At 39.8% G+C, this 22,525-nt stretch overlaps 1 protein-coding gene across 4 annotated transcripts in view; it reads left to right on the forward strand.

Annotated features, from left to right (window-relative positions):
* The first annotated feature begins 9,915 nt into the window (after positions 1 to 9,915).
* col6a4a (collagen, type VI, alpha 4a) overlaps positions 9,916 to 22,525 on the forward strand; it is a 51,344-nt gene continuing 38,734 nt past the window's right edge. For 3 of the 4 annotated variants that reach the window (XM_080427584.1, XM_080427586.1, XM_080427587.1), the window contains exons 1-3: positions 9,916 to 9,979; positions 11,849 to 11,888; positions 22,285 to 22,407. In XM_080427584.1, the coding sequence (XP_080283710.1) occupies positions 22,332 to 22,407 (76 nt within the window). In that variant the 5' untranslated portion in view covers positions 9,916 to 9,979; positions 11,849 to 11,888; positions 22,285 to 22,331. The remainder of the gene's footprint in view (positions 9,980 to 11,848; positions 11,889 to 22,284; positions 22,408 to 22,525) is intronic. The other variant, XM_080427585.1, reaches the window with a different exon arrangement.

The following is a 22,525-nucleotide window of genomic DNA, read 5'->3' on the forward strand; positions in this document are numbered from 1 at the left end:
CACAATTGTGTTAGATCAATCACATTGGCACACCCCGGGGATGCTACAGTATTTTATTGGAGTTCATAAATCTGCCTGCAACAACAAGAGACATGAGTGGGACTTGGAGCCGTGTTTATAAGCTAGCTTTAATAGACTAACAAATATGCCAGAGGAAAATATTTGATATAACAATTGGGGTTATATCAATGTATTATGTATTCCAAAATAAAAGAAGCCTTCTGTAGACAACTCCTTTGATAAACAAATCATGTCTGTTGTAGCTACAGTAGTACGCTACATCAGGAAAACAAATGGTCAGAGGACAATATTTTTTTTAAACAAAAACTCAACATTTAGCAAGATGGGCTATGTCTGTGAAAAATATGTTTGTGCTGCATTGATCAAAATACATTTTGTTTTTAAAGAAAGCTTGGAATAAGTAAACAAAAGAGTGAACTATATGTGACGTTTATTTTGGCTCCTGTGATAGATTGTGTAAACTGTGTTTACTGTGCATCTTTCAGTTATTAAGAAGAGATTAATATTTCATAAATAACTAGAAAATGTGCTCCTCGGAGCACAAGTCTCCGCCAGCAGACTATAGCAATTATATTATCATAGCAATAACTAATGAGATACTGGTTTAGACTAGAAGATACTGTTCCAATCAAGACTGATTACCTCGCTTCAAAAACGTAAACGTTTTTTTGAAGTGACACACCTATTTATAGAATTGTATTTCGTCATGCATTCCTCTAGCCAATCAAAGGCATTGGTGTCAACATATTAATACGTATTAAGATTTCGGTCTTGTTGTGGGATCAATTCAACTCTAGTCCTCTTCTGTGTTACTGTTGTAGATGAGTATGCTTTCTTAGCTTTGGCCTTCTGCGCCTTTGCTTGACCAATGTCAGGTGTTCTCAAAGGGACACACACACGCACGGACGGGTGATTTGGACTAGAAGATACTGTTCCAATCAAGACTGATTGATCCTGTCTTACCTCGCTTCAAAAACGTAAACGACTTTTTGAAGTGACACACCTTTTTATTATAGGATTGTATTTCGTCATGCGTCCCTCTAGCCAATCAGAGACATTGATGTCAACATATTGACACGTATTAAGAGTTCGGCTTTGTTGTGGGATCATTTCAACTCGGTCCAATCACGGTGCAGGGTTAGGGGGGTACATTTGTGGCCAATCACAGCGCAGGATTTGGTGTGCAAATATCCAAACCTCACATATAGGGGCGGTTTCACCGCCCAAAAAAGACCATAACTGCAATCAACAAACTATAATATACAAACATTGGCGAAATTGTCAAATAATATAAGAAAGAGGCAAAAATTTTGAAAATAGCTTAAATAGAGTCCATTTAAATGTAATGCCTAAACTCTTACAATTCCAAGTGCTTGTCATCAAAAGTTCCCTGGTTCCCCCGCGGCCTGCCCTGTTGCTGAGCAAGACACATAACTCCCAAAAGGGCACTGTCTTAATAGCGCCCCCTGCTCCTAATAGTTAGGATGGGTAAATGCAGAGGATGAATTCCACGTAGCCTATGTTATGTGCCAAAAATGTGACAAAAATACCCTAAAGGAATGGGGACTGAATAATTATTATTTAATGACTTTAGATAATGCATAAGACATCTAACCTATACCAAAACTCTCCCAGTTTGTACAGTAATGCCACAGATGTGATTCTTGGGTATTATCTTTTTCCTATAACCAGTAATCCATTGGCATATACAGTCATGGAAAATTCAGGACAATCATGGACGATCAAATAAAACAATGATTGTAGCTGATGGATTTTTAAATTCATATTGTTAATTATTTTGTATTCAATATGTAGTATAACTATCAGTCTAAATAAATACATGAGCAGTTTATTTCACAAAATAAAGTCCATACACACTCAGCCCTGCACCAATCAGAGTCAAGTCAAGTTAAAAAAAGTCAGGTGAAAATTGTGAAAACATCAGCTGGGTCAGTGTGGGTGGGGCATCAAGGCCACTGTGGCCTCAGGGCATGTAACCTTTTTCAGGAGGGGCATAAGGCCAAACTGATTAGCAACAATGGCCTTCATGGCCTCCATGAAATTCCTGCCCTGGAGCCTGCACAGATCAGTGTTGTTACAGCACGTTGCATTAGGCACATGAAGCTGAACGGCCACACACCACTGTGCTGTGGGCTTCAACGTATTTATTTTTGCAACATATGTTATTTAACCTTTAACACTGAAATTAAACATTGCTTCTTTTGATACATGAAAGACAAACAAATACAAGAATGTGTGAGATTTGTATCTATATTTACAAATCACAACTGCAAAGACCACATGAGCACTAAAAAGCAGTAATCCAATAGCAGACAAGAGGAATCTGTTATTGCAAAATATAGAATATTTTGGAAGCAGTTAAACTCACCAGGAGACCACAGCTCTAGCAGGATTACATTCCTGTTCAGTTATTTTAACTAACATGTTCTTTCAACTTGAAGTTGACTGCAGAGGGAACCTGTTTATTTGCTTATTTTTGTTTTTGTTTATAAAAAAAAAAAAACTACCACAATTTATTCATTCCTGTTTTTGAGTGGGTGAATAAGTAAGAGAGGAAGAGGGTCACTACCAAGTGCCAAGAACGTAGAGCTTAGAAAATTGGATGGCGAGTTAATTCCTGTGTCTGCAGTTATGTCCACCCTTGACCTTCCTGCTCCCCCACTCCTCCGGAAATGATCCTGAATTACTTAATTATTACAATCTGTGTAAAATAGGGCAGACAGAGTGGGCTGGTGCTTAAAGACACAGAGTTGGGAAGGTACCCAAGCAGATGCCATTGTATTCACAGGGCAATAATTTTGCTTGCACAGTATTTCATACCCGAGTAATAGCAAAATAGCCACTGTGTGAATATGCTTACTAAGGTATCCATTCATGCCAAAGTCTCCTCAGGCAAACCCTATGCCAAAAAGTAGGCTCAAAATACAGTAAAACATGGAAAGCATTAAACTCTGATTAGACCCAGGTATGGTTGCGTAACCTACTTCCCAGAAGGAAGAAATCATGTTTCCTCTCTTGCCATACTGTATCTGCACATTGATTTATATTGACTTTGAAATGACAGTTATGGTATATTTGTTATGGCTGCTGAGAAACACACATGTACTCAGTGTATTCTGACAGACAGAAAATAGATCTGTGAACAAGGATGAACTTGGATGACGCAGTATGCAGCATAATGACATATAAATGAGTAGAATATGGTGTGTGTGTGTGTGTGTGTGTGTGTGTGTGTGTGTGTGTGTGTGTGTGTGTGTGTGTGTGTGTGTGTGTGTGTGTGTGTGTGTGTGTGTGTGTGTGTGTGTGTGTGTGTGTGTGTGTGCGCGTGCACGCGTGTGTGTGCGTGCGTGCGTCTGTGTTTACCTGTTCTGGTGAATAGACATGTGTACATATTTATCTGTAGGCAAATTATGTTGTGTGTGAACATGTATTTGCTTGTGTGGGATGTCTTGTGAATGTTTGGGGGGTTTCAGAGAGAAATTGTGTGAGAATGTGTGAGGATTAGAAAATGTAACTGCATGAGAAATGGACATGTTAAAGGTAGGTAGGTCAGCTGTTAGCCAAGCTGTACCGTGTTAGAATCCAAGGGGATTGGGGTAGTGGTATTCCAGGTAGAGTATGGTTAAGTGTAATCTGAGTTCCCAGAAGTTCTCGCCAGCTCTCGCATAGAAACGGGAGGTTACTGTAAGTGTAGTGGGGATCTGTCTGTCTGTCTGTCTGTCTGTCTGTCTGTCTGTCTGTCTGTCTGTCTGTCTGTCTGTCTGTCTGTCTGTCTGTCTGTCTGTCTGTCTGTCTGTCTGTCTGTCTGTCTGTCTGTCTGTCTGTCTGTCTGTCTGTCTGTCTGTCTGTCTGTCTGTCTGTCTGTCTGTCTGTCTGTCTGTCTGTCTGTCTGTCTGTCTGTCTGTCTGTCTGTCGGCTACAACAAGCCTCTACGACCTATTTAACAATGTGTTATTTTCAGTCTGTACATTAATGCATTCCATATGTTCCATTGTATGCTGTAATGGTTAAAGCATGTCTCAAGCGTTCATTCCCTGGTGAGAGACTGAGTAGAACATGCCAATGGCACAGTCAGGGTCAGGGTTTAAATAGTACAGCCTACCTGTACTATTGATTACAGTACTTATGATTTAAAAAAAAGTGTACAGTCAGTGTGAGGCATTTGTTAATAGCCTCAACCAATACTAAACCCTGACTTAAATAGAGATACAGTACAGCCATGACCATCTGGTATATTTATTCAATATTTATCTGGAATAATCTGCCTCAAAATCTCTGCTGCATTTATAGTAAATTGGTCTCAGGTGTCTATTTGTTAGTTTTATTTGCAATTAGTTATTTGATTCTCATCATATTTATTGTGTCATTTATTTGTCTTTCTTTTTTTGTTTTTATGTTGATTGGTTATCTATTGTGTGTTGAGTTCTGGTTTGCAATTTATGGTTTTATGTGTTTTTATGTGGACCCCCCAGGAGGGCTATGGCACCAGCTAATAGAGAGATCCTTACTGTACTGTAATAGAAAAACAAAAACTAAACAAATGTATACATTGGAAGAACCCTTCATTACCAGCCTCAGTTTTAAAATAACTGACATATAGCTGCCCACACACATGTAGACATCAGCATTACATTTCTAGCTTCAGGTTTGAACTCAGTTCATTAAATGAAACAAATATGTTGATGATTTAGATGAACATAACGTGAAAACAGATTGATCCCATGGACAATACCAAAGTCTGAAGCGTTGATTTATTTTCTTCTTTACCAAAACACATCTCAGGTCACTGGCCCTCCTAATTGCAAACAAAAATAATTTCGATTTTCTGGGACATGTGAAGTTATAAAGGTATAAAGTTGTAGTTGTAGCAAAGGAAGTTGTGAAGATTGTGTCGCCAGGAGGATTGGCGTACGTTTCGGTTTCAGCAAGAATAATTATCCATATTGCACTGAAACTAAACCATCTTTATTTCAGTGCGCTAATTGTTGCTGTTGTTTAAAGTTTCAAGCAATTGAATGTAATGGAAAAGCCATTCAGAGTGGAATGAAATGGACCTACAGTATAAGGATAAATGTTTTACACTCAGCTTTAAATACGTACTTCAACTTCAAGCAGGACAAAAATTAAGATGCTCTAGTAGTAGACAAGATTTTTTCGATTTCTGGCAAGTTTATCCTGTCACAGTTTGGCACACAGTATTTAATTTCAGCTGCAGTGTTTATAGACACTATAAATGTTCACCTTTTGATTTATGGGCCTTTTTCAGTAAGATATCCAGTTGTGGGATTCTTGGCAGGTTGATGGAGAGTAAGGTACTGTAAAGGGCCATATCTAATGAACCTAAATGGACCCCACTGCCTGGACCCTTCAGGTTTAATTCAATTTCAGGAGTATCTTGCAAGACACATATAGAGAAACAATGGAAAATTGTGTGGCGAGTCTCACAGGTACCGTTAAAAAGCTTTACAGCATTCGGATAAATGACAACATGCAATTGAGTTTGTCTGTGAAAACTGATGTTGAACATAATTCTTTTTTACTTGCAAACTGTTGTAGAAAGATTTTCACTGAGCTAGTCCAATGTAGGAATCTTTAATTTGTTTGGTTTGGCTTGTTGAGAAACATTAACAACGTAAACATAAACACTATTTACTCCCAAAGCTGGTAATGGGAATTCTGATGAACTAGAAAACAAGCTATTTATAAAATCAAATGAGAACAATATGCTAGACATATAATTGAACAGATATCAAATGCCTTCATGGTCTGATGTCTTTTCATCACCAGAAATATAACCAGCTCAATTTGTAGGGACACATTCATGTGGCTGTCAGCCTGGGACTTTTGCCACAAATTCCTAAAATGGAATTCCATCAACTCCCCAGACCCTGCCTTCATCTAGCTGTCCAGCAGATTTCCTTGGACTTTTCTTCCTTCCTCATCACATCCATATACTGGACCTGTTCGCACTCCTCATGTTACTTCTTTGGTTCCTTGTCCGATTGATACGCTGTATTACCTTTGTTCTTTACATCTTGGCTCTCATGTGTTCTGTTTGTCTGATTTCCTGAGACCCTGGCCTGTACTGTACATGAAACTGTTTGATGATCTTCATTTTGGATTCTTGCCTGCTTCTTGTGGATTTATTTGTCTGTATTAGACTGCTCCTCATATTGTTAAATAAATCAAGGTGCCGTGGCACCCTAGGTGGGCGTGATGCAAGTCCAGGGCTGCCTGATTCCAGTAAGGGTTTTGATGTTGTGTGGAAGTCAGGATGACGCTGCCACAGAACCTAAAACCCGAATGGCATAAAAACAGCAGCGATGACTCAGACCAGGCTCATCCATGGAATATTCTTCACCAGATGATGATATTTCCTTGCTTAAATTGAAAATGTATTTGCATTGGATGAGGTTCTTAAACTCTAAGCCCTTGTTAATAAATAAATGTATGATCTTGAGCTGTTTGTATATGTTTTATCCCTATCTTTGGTTGGGTTTGGGCCAACAATACAAATAAAATATATAGCATGTAACTGCTGTTCCGACCATCCCAATTCATCTTCTCCTTCGCATTTGTGCTTCAGGAGAACTTTTAATATTTAAACTATCACCTAATTTCAAAGGGAATGTTGTTTTTAGTGGAATAGAAAGTTAATCTCACGCCCCTTGAACCTTGAATAATTAAAAAAAATAGATGGATATCAATGTGTAAACATGAACTCTTTTCCTCAATCCTTGAACAACAAACTTTTTTTAAATTTTCTCATCTATTTTTTTGTTTAATTTTTATTGGACAACATTGTAAAAGCAGCAATCGCTCAGTGGATTTCTGCAGCAGGGTGGTCATGTTTTAAGTCTGTGACAATGGCTGACAATGGACTTAATATATTTGACATATTTGACAATTTGGCCAATGTTTGACCAGTTTTTATAGGATACCTTTCGCTCAGTGCGGAAAGGAGTTTGACCCCCCTGCCCGATAGTATAGTTAATCTAGGGAATGTTTTCATCCAGAATTAATAAGCAACTACAACATCATTTTGACAAAGAATTACCATGCCAAATTGATATTTAATGTGTTGAATTGCCTATCTCAAACAAGTCTCATGTATGTGCAAGTTGATTTTCATACTATAGGAAAATGGTCTGCATTATTTGTCAAGTACATGGTGAGTCGTAGTCAATAAGCAAAACTTGCCAGACTAAGAACATTTTAAGTGGTGATAGAGGGAGCACCAGATGGGTAGACCGCGTTCCACAGCCTTGGTACTGTGACTACAAAGGCACAGTCGCCATTCAGTTTTAAACAGGGCAAAATTAAAACGAATTAGATGGGAGGACCTCAGATCTTTATGGGTATAGTAGAAAGGGCTGAGAAGATCTGGTCAATGTAAGACATTGCCAGCCGTTTATTTTGTCTTTTCACACAGGGAAAGTTAGAGACCATGAAGACAAAATAGCTTTAGTGCCAAAAACACAAAGTGATGCCATAGTCAGAACTAACAATTCTCATGTCATCAGCATTTAATGCTATTTAGTCCGATACTCCCAAGAAAAAGGAAGCCAGAGACAACAGCACCTTTGAAAACATATTTCATAATGTATAATATCCCCTTTCAAACCACATAATCACACATAATCACAATGTCACAATTATGATTGTTTCCCAAAAAGGAACTCAATTAGGACTGGTAACCTCTGTCACATGACCACCATCCTCTCTTAAGTGTGTGTGTGTGTGTGTGTGTGTGTGTGTGTGTGTGTGTGTGTGTGTGTGTGTGTGTGTGTGCGTGCGTGCGTGCGTGCGTGCGTGCGTGCGTGCGTGCGTGCGTGCGTGCGTGCGTGCGTGCGTGCGTGCGTGCGTGCGTGCGTGCGTGCGCGTGTGTGTGTGTCTGTGTGCGTGTGTTTAGTCTGTCTAAATCAATATTGAGTCACTGTTACGTTCTCCCCCTGTTTTTTATATTGGGGGGCGAGCGTTCTGGGATTGATTGATGTCCGATTGCGTGGGTGTGACCAGAGAGCTTCCCTTCTGTTGATTTTGGCCGGCCTATCTCTTCCCTTTCCTGTTCTCTTTTGTGATTTTACATTTACAGCTTGGTAAAAGTTGTGTTTGGTATTTACAATAAATGAACATTTCATTTTTGGGCTTTATCCCAGACATTTTAGTTTATGTTTTTATTCTTTCTTTTCAAAGAGCTTCTTTAGAGGCAGTAACATGCATCTAGAGCTCTATGAAGGGGGTTATAAAGGTGATATTACTGTGGGGACCAATCATTATGTAGAAATATGCACTCACCAATTTTAAAGCATTCATCAAATGGCATTTTAGAGGCTACACCTGAAACAGTTTTAGTTTAGACATACAAGAGAGATAATATATTTATAATAAATAGGCCTACCAGTAATCCAACTTCCAAAAGATCACATTGACACACACGCACGCACGCACGCACGCACGCACGCACGCACGCACGCACGCACGCACGCACGCACGCACGCACGCACGCACGCACACACACACACACACACACACACACACACACACACACACAAACAAACACACACTACATCATCATCGTCTGTATTTTCCTTTCTTAAGAAGTGCTTTGATAACGCTGCACAAATACAACTTTTTTCTGCAAAAACTCCCCCTCTGGGTTCTACATGTTTTAAAGTTGGCGTGTGTGTCGACATGATTAATGTGTCCGTCTGTGTGAACAGTGTGAAGAGCTGTGCCTGGCTCCAGCCTTACTGTAGCTGTAGGCATACTAAGTTACACCACGTTTTGCATTTAATATTTCCTCGCACAACGGTGTCCTGCATCAAAAATAGCAGTGAGCTCTATCCAGTGGTGGAAAGTAACTAAGTACATTTACTTAAGTACTGTACTTAAGTACAACTTTTACTTTTTGTACTTTAAGGATGTTTTGATGACAATACTTTTGTACTTTAACTAAAGTATATTTTGAATACCGGACTTTTACTTGTTGTAACAGAGTATTTCTGCATAGCAGTATAACATTTGAGTACTTTTTCCGAATACAAGACAGGTGGGCACTAGGGACATCCGGGCACCATATTTTTGGGATGACTGGGCACCTGGACAAGTGGGCACCTGGAGAGGTGGGCACCAGGACAACAGGGCACCAAAACCATCTGGGCACTAGGGACATGTGGGCCCCTGAATGAGTGGGCACTTAGGGGTGGAGATAACTCGGCACCTTGACAAGTGGGCACCATTAGGATTGTGTTTTTTAACTTTACATAGCATGCTGCTCTGTTGTTGGCAAGTGATTTTTTTTTTTACAGTAGGCTACTCATTTTGATCTATTTTTTTTACTATGTTTTCTCTATCCTAACATTGTTCTATTTTTTAACAGTACTTCTATTTTGGCAAATGCACTCTTATGTTGTACTTTGAAACTCTGTTATAATGTACTTTTGACCTCAGCACTATTTTGACAAATAAACCCTATATTGTACTTTTCAGCGGGTTAAATAGCACTTACCAACAACAAAGCAGCATGCTATGTAAAGTTAAAAACCACTTGTGGACATGAATTCACTATTCAGGTGCCCACTAGTCCTAGTGCCCAGTTATCCCGGTGCCCACTCGTCTGGGTGCCCAGTTATCTCCACCCCTAAGTGCCCTCTCGTCCAGGTGCCCACATGTCCCTAGTGTCCAGCTGCCCAGATGGTTTTGGTGCCCACCACCTGTCCTGTTACCATTTTTCCACAACTGTCTCTGTCGGCTATTTTCGGCGCGCGACACCGTGGTGCGACGGAGCACAATGTAGGCTTAAGTGGGATGGGTGCGAGGAGTGGGCGTGGCTGTGGAACCCAGAGACAACAACTTTAAACTAAAGTCCGCCTCCCATACAAGGCAATGGGATTCCTGCCTTCGCGCTTCACAGCCATGCACCACCAGCCACGCTGTAAGTTAACACAATTAATATCATTGTTTGCATGAATATGAGCTTAGCATGGATGTAGCCTATTATAGGCGATAACTGAAAAGCAATGGCTGCAAATGTGAGACGTGTTCAAGTTGCAGGTTGAGCAGCTGCTGATGATGTAGCCTATACTAATGAGTGCTGCAATAAATTGCGTGGTTAGCCTACAATAACTGTAACCTTACTGCTTAATCACCAAACAATTGCATTTGAGAATTGTGTTAAAGTTAGGCAGAGAACAGTGGAACATTTTAGAAAAATGCTTTTAGATAGCCTATTTCATAGGTAGATATTAATTAATTAATTTAATTTGAAGTTATGCAGTCCACCCCATCCATGCTGTTCTGTAGTAGCCTACCTACCAGTATACTAAAGCCAATCCTGTTTTGTGTTTGCTGATGGTCTCCCCATCTCCCTAGCCCTTCCTAAACAGAAAATACATTTTCCGTTCAGGATACCAAATTTCATCTAATCAGGATAAACAATAGCCTTGGATCAAGACTATCATAGATGTAGGCTATTTAATCGATTTTGACATTTGCATATCTATGATCATGTAAAAGTCAGACTCGATCAAATACATCTATGATAGTCTTGATCCAAGGCTAGATAAACAAGTGCAATTGGAAGTGTTGAAAGAAAAACATGAGCAGACAAAACAGGAATTGCAAAACTATAAAATTGAGGATGATAAATGGGTTCTCTATATCTTGACTGGATTGGGGTGACACATTTGAAAAAATATTTTTTTGTTTGAGCTGGAGAGATGGAGAGTGTCCCCTGTTATTTAACCAACACATACTGCTATCAGAATTTAGAGCGTTACCATTTTAACAAAACACTTTTAATTTTAACAAAGAAATATCACTTACAGACCCTTTTAATATATTGCTGCTTTGTGCTTGCCTTGTGGTGGTAGTCAGAGTTCACTTTTTCTTTTTTTAAGTCTTTGTGTGAACTTGGCTCTGGTTTAGATCAACATGAGGGTCTGGGTAAGCGCCATAGCAAGACAGCAAATGACTTTGTTTGCAGTTCCGGAATGCCTTCATTTGTCATTGTCATTTTTGTAAATGATTTTGTTTGCAGTTTTGACTGTGACAGTGATTTGAAATGTGTAAAAAAAAAATAACTTTCAAGAATCGACAAACATTGTCTTATAATGGGGGGTGTACTGTATGTGTCATTAGTTCTCCGAACACTCCGAACTGAGGGGGTTCTCTGGGTAGAGCACCCTTTGGGTGTGTTTTCAATTAATCCATGATACTGAACATGACTTCTCTTAAAACTGTCACAACGTTGTCAGTTTGCTGTAGGGGTGTGCCGATATATCGTCCCGCGATATATCGCGATACGTTTGACATGACGATATGTATCGTTTTGAGAAAAAAAAAATCGTTTAAAAAAAAAAAAAAAACTTTTTTTTTTTTTTTTTTTTACAATAATAATAATCAGGCATGCAAACAGTCCCGAGGTGAAAAGGGTGACAACATGTTTTTTTTTCGGGTCAGGTATCACACTATTGCCCTATTTTGATTCAAAACGGCTATTGTAGCTGAAAAGCTACAAGTTCGCATATCTGAATAATGCAAAAACAGAATTATTTGTTTGCATTTGCTTTTTTTCTCCCCCATATATTTTTCATAATAAAAAAAGTGCGTATCGTATCGTATCGAAATCGTATCGAAGTTGTGAGCCAAATATCGTATCGTATCGTTTGGTGAAATTAGTGTATCGGCACACCCCTATGTAATAGCACTATCAACGCCTATGACTGATTTAAGGATGTGCAAAAGAATGTAGGCTAATGAAGTGCTTTATAGGGTAATAAATCTTATCCCCTCTTCCTTTCAGTGATGTGAACGAGTGAATGCTGGAATCCTTTCTTATTCAGGTAGGACCGAGTCAAATTTGCGTGCGTGCGTGCGTGAGAGAGAGTGAGAGTGAGAGAGAGAGACAACCATGACAACCAGAAAGCCAGGAGGAGAATAGGCCAATCATCAGGACAAACGGGGGGTCCTAACAGCCACATGTTTTTATTTTATGAGTTGTCTTCTTAAGATGACAACGTAATCTTTAAAATGTCTGCCAGTTTTTCTTCTCTGGTATTTTCCAAATGTAATTAAAAGTGTGTGTGTTGAGTCTGTTAACTGAACTAAAGTAAGCAATGGACCTCACACAAGGACTTGAGTTTGCAGATGTGTACCCCCACACATACCTTGACTCATCAGTGCAGATTATTCATTACAAGACTTATGTTTGTTTCATCGTTGTGCGGTCAGGGATGATACCAGAGCTTTTAGTCTGACTCCTTACTTATCTCTTTCCTGTTCCTGTTTCCAGACATTTCTGGCAACACCTTTAGTTTTCCTCTTCAGACAGCACATTGTAGAGAGATAGGAATACATACAGCGAGGACAGAGAGGACAGAGAGGGGGGAAGGTGCAACACAGGTCGCTGGCCAGAATCAAACTGGGTTGACGTTGTGATTAATGTGATTAATGATCAATGGCTTGGCACCTCAGTACCTCTCTGACCTCATAAAGGTCTATACCCCCCCAAGGTCACTGCGGTCTGCTGGCCAGCTAAGTCTCGAGGTCACAGTAAGGACCAAATTAAAGACCAGAGGCGACCGAGCCTTTGCTGCCATAGCCCCCACCCTATGGAATGCACTCCCCCCCATGTTAAAAGGGCCCCCACCATTGAGACTTTTAAATCTCGGCTTAAGACACACTTTTACACCTTGGCATTTTAACCCCGCTTGAGAGTTTTCTGTGGTCTATGTCCTATTTGTTTTCTGTGTTTTTTGATGGTGTTTTCTGTGTTTTTAGCTTATTTTAGCTTGTATTTTGCATGATTTTCTGTACAGCACTTTGTAAACCCTTAACCCTGGTTGTGAAATGTGCTATATAAGTGGATTGGATTGGATTGGAATGTGGTTGATGCATCTACCAGCGTGTCCCAAAAAGGATGCTCTGGCAACACTTACATGTACTATAACCTGTTACCCGATGGCAACATTTTAGTTGTCTTCATAAGGTCAGGGATTATGGATTTAATTCACTGTAGCCCAATGGGTGGAACATACCATTAAAGGGGTATTTCATTTTAAAACACTTCTTGGGTTTTAATGTCTACTCAGGCTTTTGTGTGCAACCCCAAAACAGTTTGTAAGTTGCTTGATTCAATATTTAGATATTTGAGATTCTTTACAACAGGCACGCCCCCTCCTATATGAGCCAAGCATTTAACTTCAATCTCCATTAATGGACTCATTGAAAACACACGTCCCTGGTTCTGGTGACTCATTTTGTCCTTCTATCTAAGGCATTAGAGGGTCATGATTTTCAATAGCTTTTTTCTTTTTTTGAAACAAATCTTTTTTTAATTAAAAATAAATACAAAAGAGGAAAGAGAGAAAAAAGCATTTGAAAATGCATGGCCCTCCCTCATGCATTAGAAGGTCAATATCAGTCACCAGAACCAGGGATGTGTGTTTTCAGTGAGTCTCGTGAAAATGGAGTTTGAAGTTCAATGGGCTTATATATCAAATCTGATCAAATGAATATCAAATAGATGAATATTGAATCAAGCAACTTAAAAAATCACTGGGGTGCACACAAAAGCCTGAGTAGACATTAAAATGACCCCAGAAGTATTTTAAAGTGAAATACACCTTTAATTGTTTGCTCAATTGGTAGTGCAAGGCTCTAATAATGCCAGGGTTAAGAGTTGAATATCCACTTGCCTCAGTTAATGGAGAAAGGCACTGTAAGGGTTCAATTCCTTATACATCTAAATAAAGTATATCAGTAACGGATAACGTAGAAATGCTCTCTATGCATTTATAATACTGTCCTTTAAATAAAATGTATGTAACAGACTATTACATTTCAACCTTCAGTTTATTCCTACATAGGTCCACTTGCGTTGAACTCGTTGCCCTAAAGTGCATGCATTTTTTATCCATTTGAGGAAATTCATAATGAGGAATTTCCTGCTGATACGCATCAACCAATCAGCTAGCTGCTTCACAGTCATTTAGAATTTTAGCTCACAGCGCGATCTACAGATCTTGTAGATCTTGTAGATCTGCTGTTTTTACCAAATGGTTGCCCAACGTTCCCTCATTTTTGCATGATGTTCGCCTATTATTACATGCCCAGGATATTAGGGACGCTAGGGTTCATGTGGTTAAAGGCAGCAGATACCCATTAGCAGTGAGCGAATCCAATAGGGAGTTGAATTACTTGTGTTGTGTCTAAGGAGAGATTGAAGAGCTTATTAGAGCTAGTCAGATGCACCAAATGTGCTCCAACACCTCTGGCCTGTTTGGCAGTGCACGGACAGGCAATATCGAGTCATTACTCTGATTTGCTGATACTGTGTCATGTCTTGACCCTGATTATTTTTTAACTGACAAGGGTCATGTGTTTGGTCTCTCAATGAGATTAGCCTAATTATGAGCTATGCTAACAAGACAAAATAAATCATTATGAGTGTTTCCTGTGCAGGAAAATGGTATCAGATTAGACTAAACCCCAAGTCGCTTGCTTTGAAGTCTGGGAAACAACAGCAATATTTAATTACTAGCACTTTGGCCGTGTCTTTGCTCATTACGCCAAAACCCTCATAATGGTACAGTCACAGAAAAAATATGCTTGTAAGATTGTGTACTGTAATGTTTGTTCCATTAGGCGCATTTTCCTGGAGCCTTTAACATGTTCTGTATCCCTCATTTGTGTGACATCATGCAGATAACAGGTTGCTTTACACATTCAGTCTTTCAAGTCTTGAAACATTGCCATTGCCACATCATTTTACTGTAGTTTATATCAGATCCATGGCTATGTCATGAACTGGAGTAGGAGAGAGTAGATAAACTCACACCACAGTTTTTATGAGGTGCTGGTACTGGCAGCAAGATTCAAATAGGAAAGAATACCGCACACTCAATGGATTTTAAATACCATTTAAATAAGCTGTCTTCATCAGGGTAGCTGCCATATTAAAAAATATATATTCTGTGAGATTATAAAACCCACAGACACACTTAGACACTTCCATTTAAACTTTGAAACTGTTCAAGATTACCGAAAATAGCTGATCTACAAGCTCACAACACGCAGCGATGCGTTATGAGCTTGTAGATTGGCTATATTTGTTACTTATCCGTGACATCGTTGTACGACGTTGTAGGGCAGTGGTTCCCAAACTTTTTAGCTCAAGACCCAATTAGACGTTTGCCTGGGATCCAAACTAGTGAAAATAGCAGATCTACAAGCTCACAACGGGTCGCTTCGCGCAGCGCTGTGAGCTTGTAGATCTGCTATTTTCACTACTTCTTAAACTTTAAAAAAAAATATTATGTATTATTAGTTTTTTCATTTCATTTATGAAATACTTTTGAAAAATGTTGGAATTGTTTTTAATTGATGAAAAGTTTTTTGAATCTTTCGAAATAATATATAGATATTTTTTAAATGTAGGAAACGGGAAAAAAGGAGATATTTACTCGCGACCGATAAAAATGTGTCCGCGACCCAAAGATGGGTCCCAACCCACTGTTTGGGAAACAGTGCTGTAGTAGGGCATTAATTCACAAAACACAGCAACGATATACTTAGTTGACCAAGGTCCCCCAGGGCTATGTCCACTCCCTTTTACCCGCTACTATATCTCTTCACCGACAATAGCATTGCAACGCATTCTGAGCTACTGAGCTTGTACGTCTGCTATTTGTGCCAAATGTTTACCCCAGAATAGGGACGCCAGGGTTCATGGGTTCAGCATGTCCTCTATACATTGAAGTAACAAATCTCTTAGTTTAGATTAGCCAGAGCACACACATCTGCTTTTCAAACAATGCTATCACCAACTGTAAATCACAGTGAGGGGTTAAAAAACATACGTAGGGTTTGTGTTTAGTGAAGTAAAGCGTCAGGGGCCACATCCAGAGCAGCTGGGAGACGACAGACTGGGGGTCCTGCATGGTGTCCTTGTGTTTGACAGGTTTGGTTACACCACACAGCTGGGGGAGGGGAGAAAAGTTCCCCTTGTTCTTCAAAGGCCAGATGTGCAGAAAATCCTACACATATGTTTGTGTTTTATAGGAATGGATGGCATTGCAAATGCAATGGATTATTTGCAGCCATGTTGACGAACCGGAGGGGTCCGGTTGAGAACGAAAAAAGGGACTGAAACAGGTTCTAGATGACCTGATTTATTTTTATTTATTGGTCTCTTTGTATGCATTTGGTATAAAATTGTTTAACGTGGCTGTATACTATGACCTAATGGCATGAGTATGCAGCCTATGCCATTAACCATTCCAGATGCAGTATCATTTTAACAGCAAACACTGCAGGTATTCTTTGGCTTTGTCCAAACCATACTAAGTACAATGAATGTACAGGAAATGCTCACATTGCTGCAGAGACTGCAGACAACACTTAGGATTTTCCTTTTGTAGCTAACTAGAAGTTCTGCCCGCTACGCGGGCAGAATTCTAGTACCCCCCCCCCTACCCCCCCCAAAGAAAATGTCGTTTGGGGGTACAAAATCATGGGATAAAAAAAAAAAAAAAAAAACCCAGAGGGTCTCACCCCCCCCCCACCCCTTAGGGGTCCCTGGAGACCCTGGGGTCTCCAGACCGTGACCTACAGACACTGCGAAGGAAAACTGTGAAGCCACAGCCACGCATGCAAGATGTTGCACATGAATTCTGCAGCCGCACTGAGGCGCTCCAACACAAACACTCTGACATTAAGCTTCACACAACAAACATCAGCAGCACACACAAACATTCACCACAATGACAAACAAATTACGTCCGCGCAAAAATAAGCAAGGGCTCGCTTATTTTGGGGTTCAAAAATCGTGGGATAAAAATTTCCCCCAAAAAAGTTTTTAAATTTTTAACAGCGCATCGCCTCCTGCCGTCCTTCCTCTCTCTCCATCTCCGTGTCTCTCTCTCCCCTCTGGCCCTCTCTCTCTCTCTCTCTCTCTCTCTCTCTCTCTCTCTCTCTATGTCTCTCTGTCTCTCTCTGTCCGTCAGCGAAAATTCTGTCGCCGGTTCTCTGAATTTTTATTTTTAAATAGGCTCTGTCATGAATAATTGAGCACACATATGAAGTGAAACAACTAAATTCTATCCAAACGATATGTTATAAGTAAATTCCGTGCCTCAGAGAAGAAGTTTGAGAGCGTTTTATAAGCTAAAGTAAGAAATGAAGGCACTCGCACCCTGACTCGCACAAAACAATGGCTGGCGTTCGTCTTTTGTCGGCTGCACTCGGAGCCATTCGGGCTCACTCGAACTCGCCACCTGATTGGCCAGCTTTTGCTGTCAATCACAGAACGATGAGCGACGTTGCCATGTCCAGGTTTTGTAAGCGTGAAGTGGGTGTAAATTGGTTAGAGAAAGTGCGTCGACGCATGCGCAGTGGGCAGCTTTGTGTGTTAGGTTGCTTGTTGCTCGCTTAGGTTGCTTGTTGCTCGCGCACGATCTGGCAACAGCGGGTTTTTTGGTCGGGTTTTTTGGTGGGTTTTTTGGTCGTTGAATCGGGATTGTAGGTTAGATGCATTCAATCATTATGATCAGATGTGCATTATTAACACAAGAGATAACAAGAGATAATTGGAAGTATGGCGATCCATAAGTAACGAAGGGCCTATCTTGCAAACATGTGCTCTCAAGATGTGGAGACCCTAATTACTTAGACAGTCATCCTTAATTGCTTTGATGATTAAGCTGATTGCCTGAAGCTAGAACATTCCTCTTGGTGGGTCTGTGCAGCAACTACAACATGTAGGCATCTAAAAACAAAATATGCAGCTGTATTGTGTAATAGTATAGGTTATTTTTCGTAGTCATTGTTTTTCATAGTTTTTACATATTTTCCTTTTTTTACAGTATACAGCTTGCAGCACAGCTGCTGTGCCTTTTGTAGAATTGCCTGTTGTTTGTTATACTGTGAGTTTTTTTGAAAGTCAGATTCCAACCATGTGATAATTTGTATAAAGCTTGGCTAGCCTTCGGTGATACAGACAGTACTCAGCTGTACTGTACCTAGCTGCATTCCTGCTGTATGTCCACAGTGACAGATAAAAAAAAAGAAAAGAAAAAAAAAAAACACTAAAAAGACAGCTTAGCATCATCTTACAAAGCCTTGAAAGGGAGCTAGTCTTTCAGGTGTGTATCAAACCTTGAAAATGACAACAGTGACATAAAATGCCATTATACTGTACTCTACTCTCCTCTGCTGTTTAGTGATGGATGTGTGGCTTGTCTGGTTCACAGACAGCATGTCCACAGTCTTTGCCCTTCCAAATCTGTCTGAAACACAGCAGAGCCAGCATGTCTCACTACCTGGACAGAACTTGTTCAAGTTGGCCATCACATTTGAACCCTGCTTTTAACGCTAGAATACTTAATTTACCATACAAATAAAATAATTGCCTACATTTGATGAATTTTGGAGAAACGCTGTAAGAGGCTTCAAATCTCCAGCTAACTCTCTCTTCTCCAATTTTGGGCTGAACAACAAGAATGCCATTCCCAGCAATGGGGCCCGCTCTTTAACATCAAACACTTCATCTATAGCACCGAGCTGGAAAGAACTGCTTGTACATTGGTTAAACAAATAATGTTGAGGAGGTCAAAGTAAATAACATTTCAATGGCTGAATGATGCTGAGCCCCTCATTCCAATCAACTGTCACTGAAGTGCTCTCGTTTGATTACGTTCACATGCTTCAAATTAGAGTGAACCCCCATTTCCCTAACTCTGGGGGCCTCAACCATTTGGCGTGTGACTAAACACAGGCATTGCTGGCAAGTTCATGGCTGTGCACACACATTTACTATATATGCAGACATACTCGTGCACGCGCACAGATGGAAACAGGCAACTTTCGTAATGTGCTCACTGACAAAAAGTGCACGCTCACATGGACACACAAGCACTGACTGGTTATCATCTCTGCTGTTGAGGCCTGGAAGGGACCGTATGGTTTCACTTTCACAGAAATTCAGCATGCTGCTCTCATACATTTTCCCATGCAGTGGGACTGAAAACTGTATGCTGGGATCTGGAACTCCAAACATTTCAATTGAAAAAGTAAAGAAACCTACAGAATTCAAGACTAGGGGTCTGATAAAACAAAGCAAACTGTTAAAAACGTTGAAAATTGAGTATTAACAGAAAACATAAAAAAAAATAGATAAACACACTGAGAACTCTCCACCACGCTATTGAATACAGATCATTTAGGGAGTGTAAAGAAAGTGTTTCCCTTGGACCAATATCATAGCATAATCAAGTATTCCATCTGGTTTGCACTGTGTTATCAGGCCTAACATAAGAGTTTATCCCAATTATGAGAAACCTGAATAAAACAGCTGGGATATACTGTACTGGCATGGGCAAATTAGACCTCGTAGAGCTCATATATTATGAGCTTTTATTTAGGATAATGTGTGCATGTACTGTAAATGCCGTCATCGATTTATTCTGTCAAGTCAGAACTGTAAAATGTAAATAAGTATTTCACTTTGCGTGAAATCCTATTTTAAATAGATTATTGTACCGTGCAAGCTCATTGGCAGGCTTACTCCAGACGTTTAATGTGGTAGCCATTGATAGGTAGCTTGCAGGCCCACCCAAATGGGGTGGCAGTGGCTCAGGTGGTACTGTAGAGCAGCCGCCGACTGGGAATCAATCGGAAGGTTCCTGGTTCCTACAGGCTTCATTTTGAGGCCTAAGTGAGACACTGGACCCCTACCCCTGGGCCTGCACACTGCTCTTAACCAATTAAGAGCGGGAAAGCATCTGTCATTTTAGGTTTTAACCATTATTTTATACTTTAGCTCATCGCTTGTATATCTAGAAAAAAAAAAAGTGTGCAAATCTTTGAATATATAGATTTGCACTGTAAACTGTTCTTTTTTTTAATCTGCAACACAATTTTATTCAATATAGAGGGGGTCCCTGCTTCATCTCTCTCTCAGCTAGGGGGTCCTCGGCCTGAAAACGTTGAAGACCCCTGCTGTAAACTGTATATATTTTTTTAAAGCGAACATTTGTAAATCAAATCTTTGTTCTCCCTGGAACAAAAATATTTTGCTTCTGGGGGTACACGACCAAATACATGTCATTTTTATGGTGGTCCTTGACATGAAGAACTTTGAGAACCACTGATACAGCAATATGTGGTTTTCAGAAAACTGTTAGGATTTAGAAGACATTTGTAGATGCGTTCCCGGATTGAATGGGTTAATAGGATGGATCAAATGCAGAGAAGTAATTCCCCTGGCTTTGGGGATCACCACGAAATACCCTTTAAATCTCGCGAGCTGAGTTTTTAGCTAAGCACAATTTGTGGGATGGTGTTGAGAGCCTAGTAGATCAGCTCACAGCTGTGACTTCAGGTTGTCTGTTACATTGCGGTTATAAATGTTTACTCAAACCTAGCGGTTCCCATTTAGTCATGGCAAGCTAATAGCATACCCAGTTACCATAGCCGTTTACAGCTGTCTCAGACCTGCTCTTGATGTACTTATTTTGTTTATGAGAAGAGATATCTATTAGTATCTTGCAGTAAAACAAATCACTCAGGAAACTCTGGAAACATTTAGCTGCACTGAAAAAAAATCTTGGACCCATTTGGTCAGATCTAATGCATTTGCTGCATACAATGTTGCATTGCATTACATTCGTAGTGACCTAACTGCTACTCTACTAGTTGTCTATAAAGCTTACTCTACTTTACATTGCTAGGTTAACCCCTCTGGTTTGGATCTCTAATAAACACTATACTGTAGCTTTGATATAATAATTATGTGTGTATTCCATGTGGAAAATGTTGGATACATTTGTTTTTAATCCCTCTGAAACCCTAGAACCCTGACCTACTGTAGAGTCTATAATCCCTCTCTTACTGCATTGTAATGTCTCTTCATCTTTCCTGGCATGTTCAATCCACCAGGAGGGAGATTGACTTCAAAAAGACGAAGTGTTAAAGATTACCAAAGGAAGGAAAGAAACACTTATTTTAGAAACCCCCCTTGCTCACATGCAATTTTTTTTCAAATGCAGACACGGTCACAAACAGACAGTGTCAAGCACACATTTTAGCAATCATGCATTGAAAACGTCCCCTTGCATTAACTACAGATTTATGTCGCTAATATAGACCAGATTGGAGAGTATGTCATTGGATAATCCTGCAACATCCCTGTGGTTTCCCTGTGGTCCTATATCATTTTGAGGAATCAAGTTCATGGTATACTCATTCCCTGAGGGATACGAACACAACTTCCTTAATTGCACTTACATGTGCCAAATAACCGCCCTTTACAGCCCACTTGGCAATCAAACTAAATGCGACTGGCAACTTCTAATACTGTAGTTACCAAACCAGGGATAAGTGCTGTTGATTTATACAGTAAGATAGCCTATCCAAAGTGAATGTCATGTTTCTTCAAAGAAAAGGAATTATTTTGAAGAAATCTCACTGTTAGTAAAGCAGAGACAGAGAACAATAGATATACTGGAATGTGTATGCTTATCAGGGAGAATGCATGCAATATGACAGTATTTAGATATTCTATAAAATGTAAAGAAAACTAAATTGTGTCAACTCTTTTCATCCTGTACCAGCAGTGTAAAAGACTATAACAGGGGTCTTCAACGTTCTTCAGGCCAAGGACCCCTTAGCTGAAAAAGAGATTAAGTAGGGACCCCCACTACATATTGCATACAATTTGGTCGGAGATTAAACTTTTTCATAGATTTCATATATAGCTTCATACACTTGTTTGACAGCACTATCATCAGTGTTGTGTGAATTAATGTTTTTTGTTTGTTTGTTTACACATTATCTTTTCTATTAATATGTTGGATTCATGTGTATTTTAGGATATTTAACCACTTAAACCCTCAATATTTAGTAAACTTGACATTTGTCTCTGTCCTTGGTTTGCTCTTTTTTCCCTCTGTCTATACCAAACCTCTTTGCCAAAAATAGCTGATCTACAAGCTCTCAACACGTCACAGTTGATCAGCTATTATGATGGGCTATATAACATAATGAACACATGAGAATGGCTTCACATAAAGTACAGCCAATGTTAGGGACTCAGTCCCACTGGCCCATACAAATGTACATACAGTATGCAATATATGTAGCACTGTATATAGTATGAATAAACATATAGTATGCCATTATTTGTAATAACTGCCTATTTTTCATGACAGCCCTTCTGATGTAATCGTTCATTGTACACAGTGTTTCTTCATTGTAGGTAAAGAGAGAAACTTGAGAACCATTCCAGCATGGAGGGGAGATGGGGCCTTCTCTTTAGTCTCATTGTAGCCGCATGTTTCTATGGCAACGGTGCTCAGAAAACAGGTGTGTATGATTATCCATATATGACTTAACTTCCTGCATACCACAATATAAAGTAACATGACGATGACAAATGTTTCATGTCAACATTACGTAAGCTCATTGTATACATCTGTGACAC

Source organism: Gymnoscopelus braueri, assembly GCF_963280865.1.
Source record: "Gymnoscopelus braueri genome assembly, chromosome: 4".
Taxonomy (NCBI): Eukaryota; Metazoa; Chordata; class Actinopteri; order Myctophiformes; family Myctophidae; genus Gymnoscopelus; species Gymnoscopelus braueri.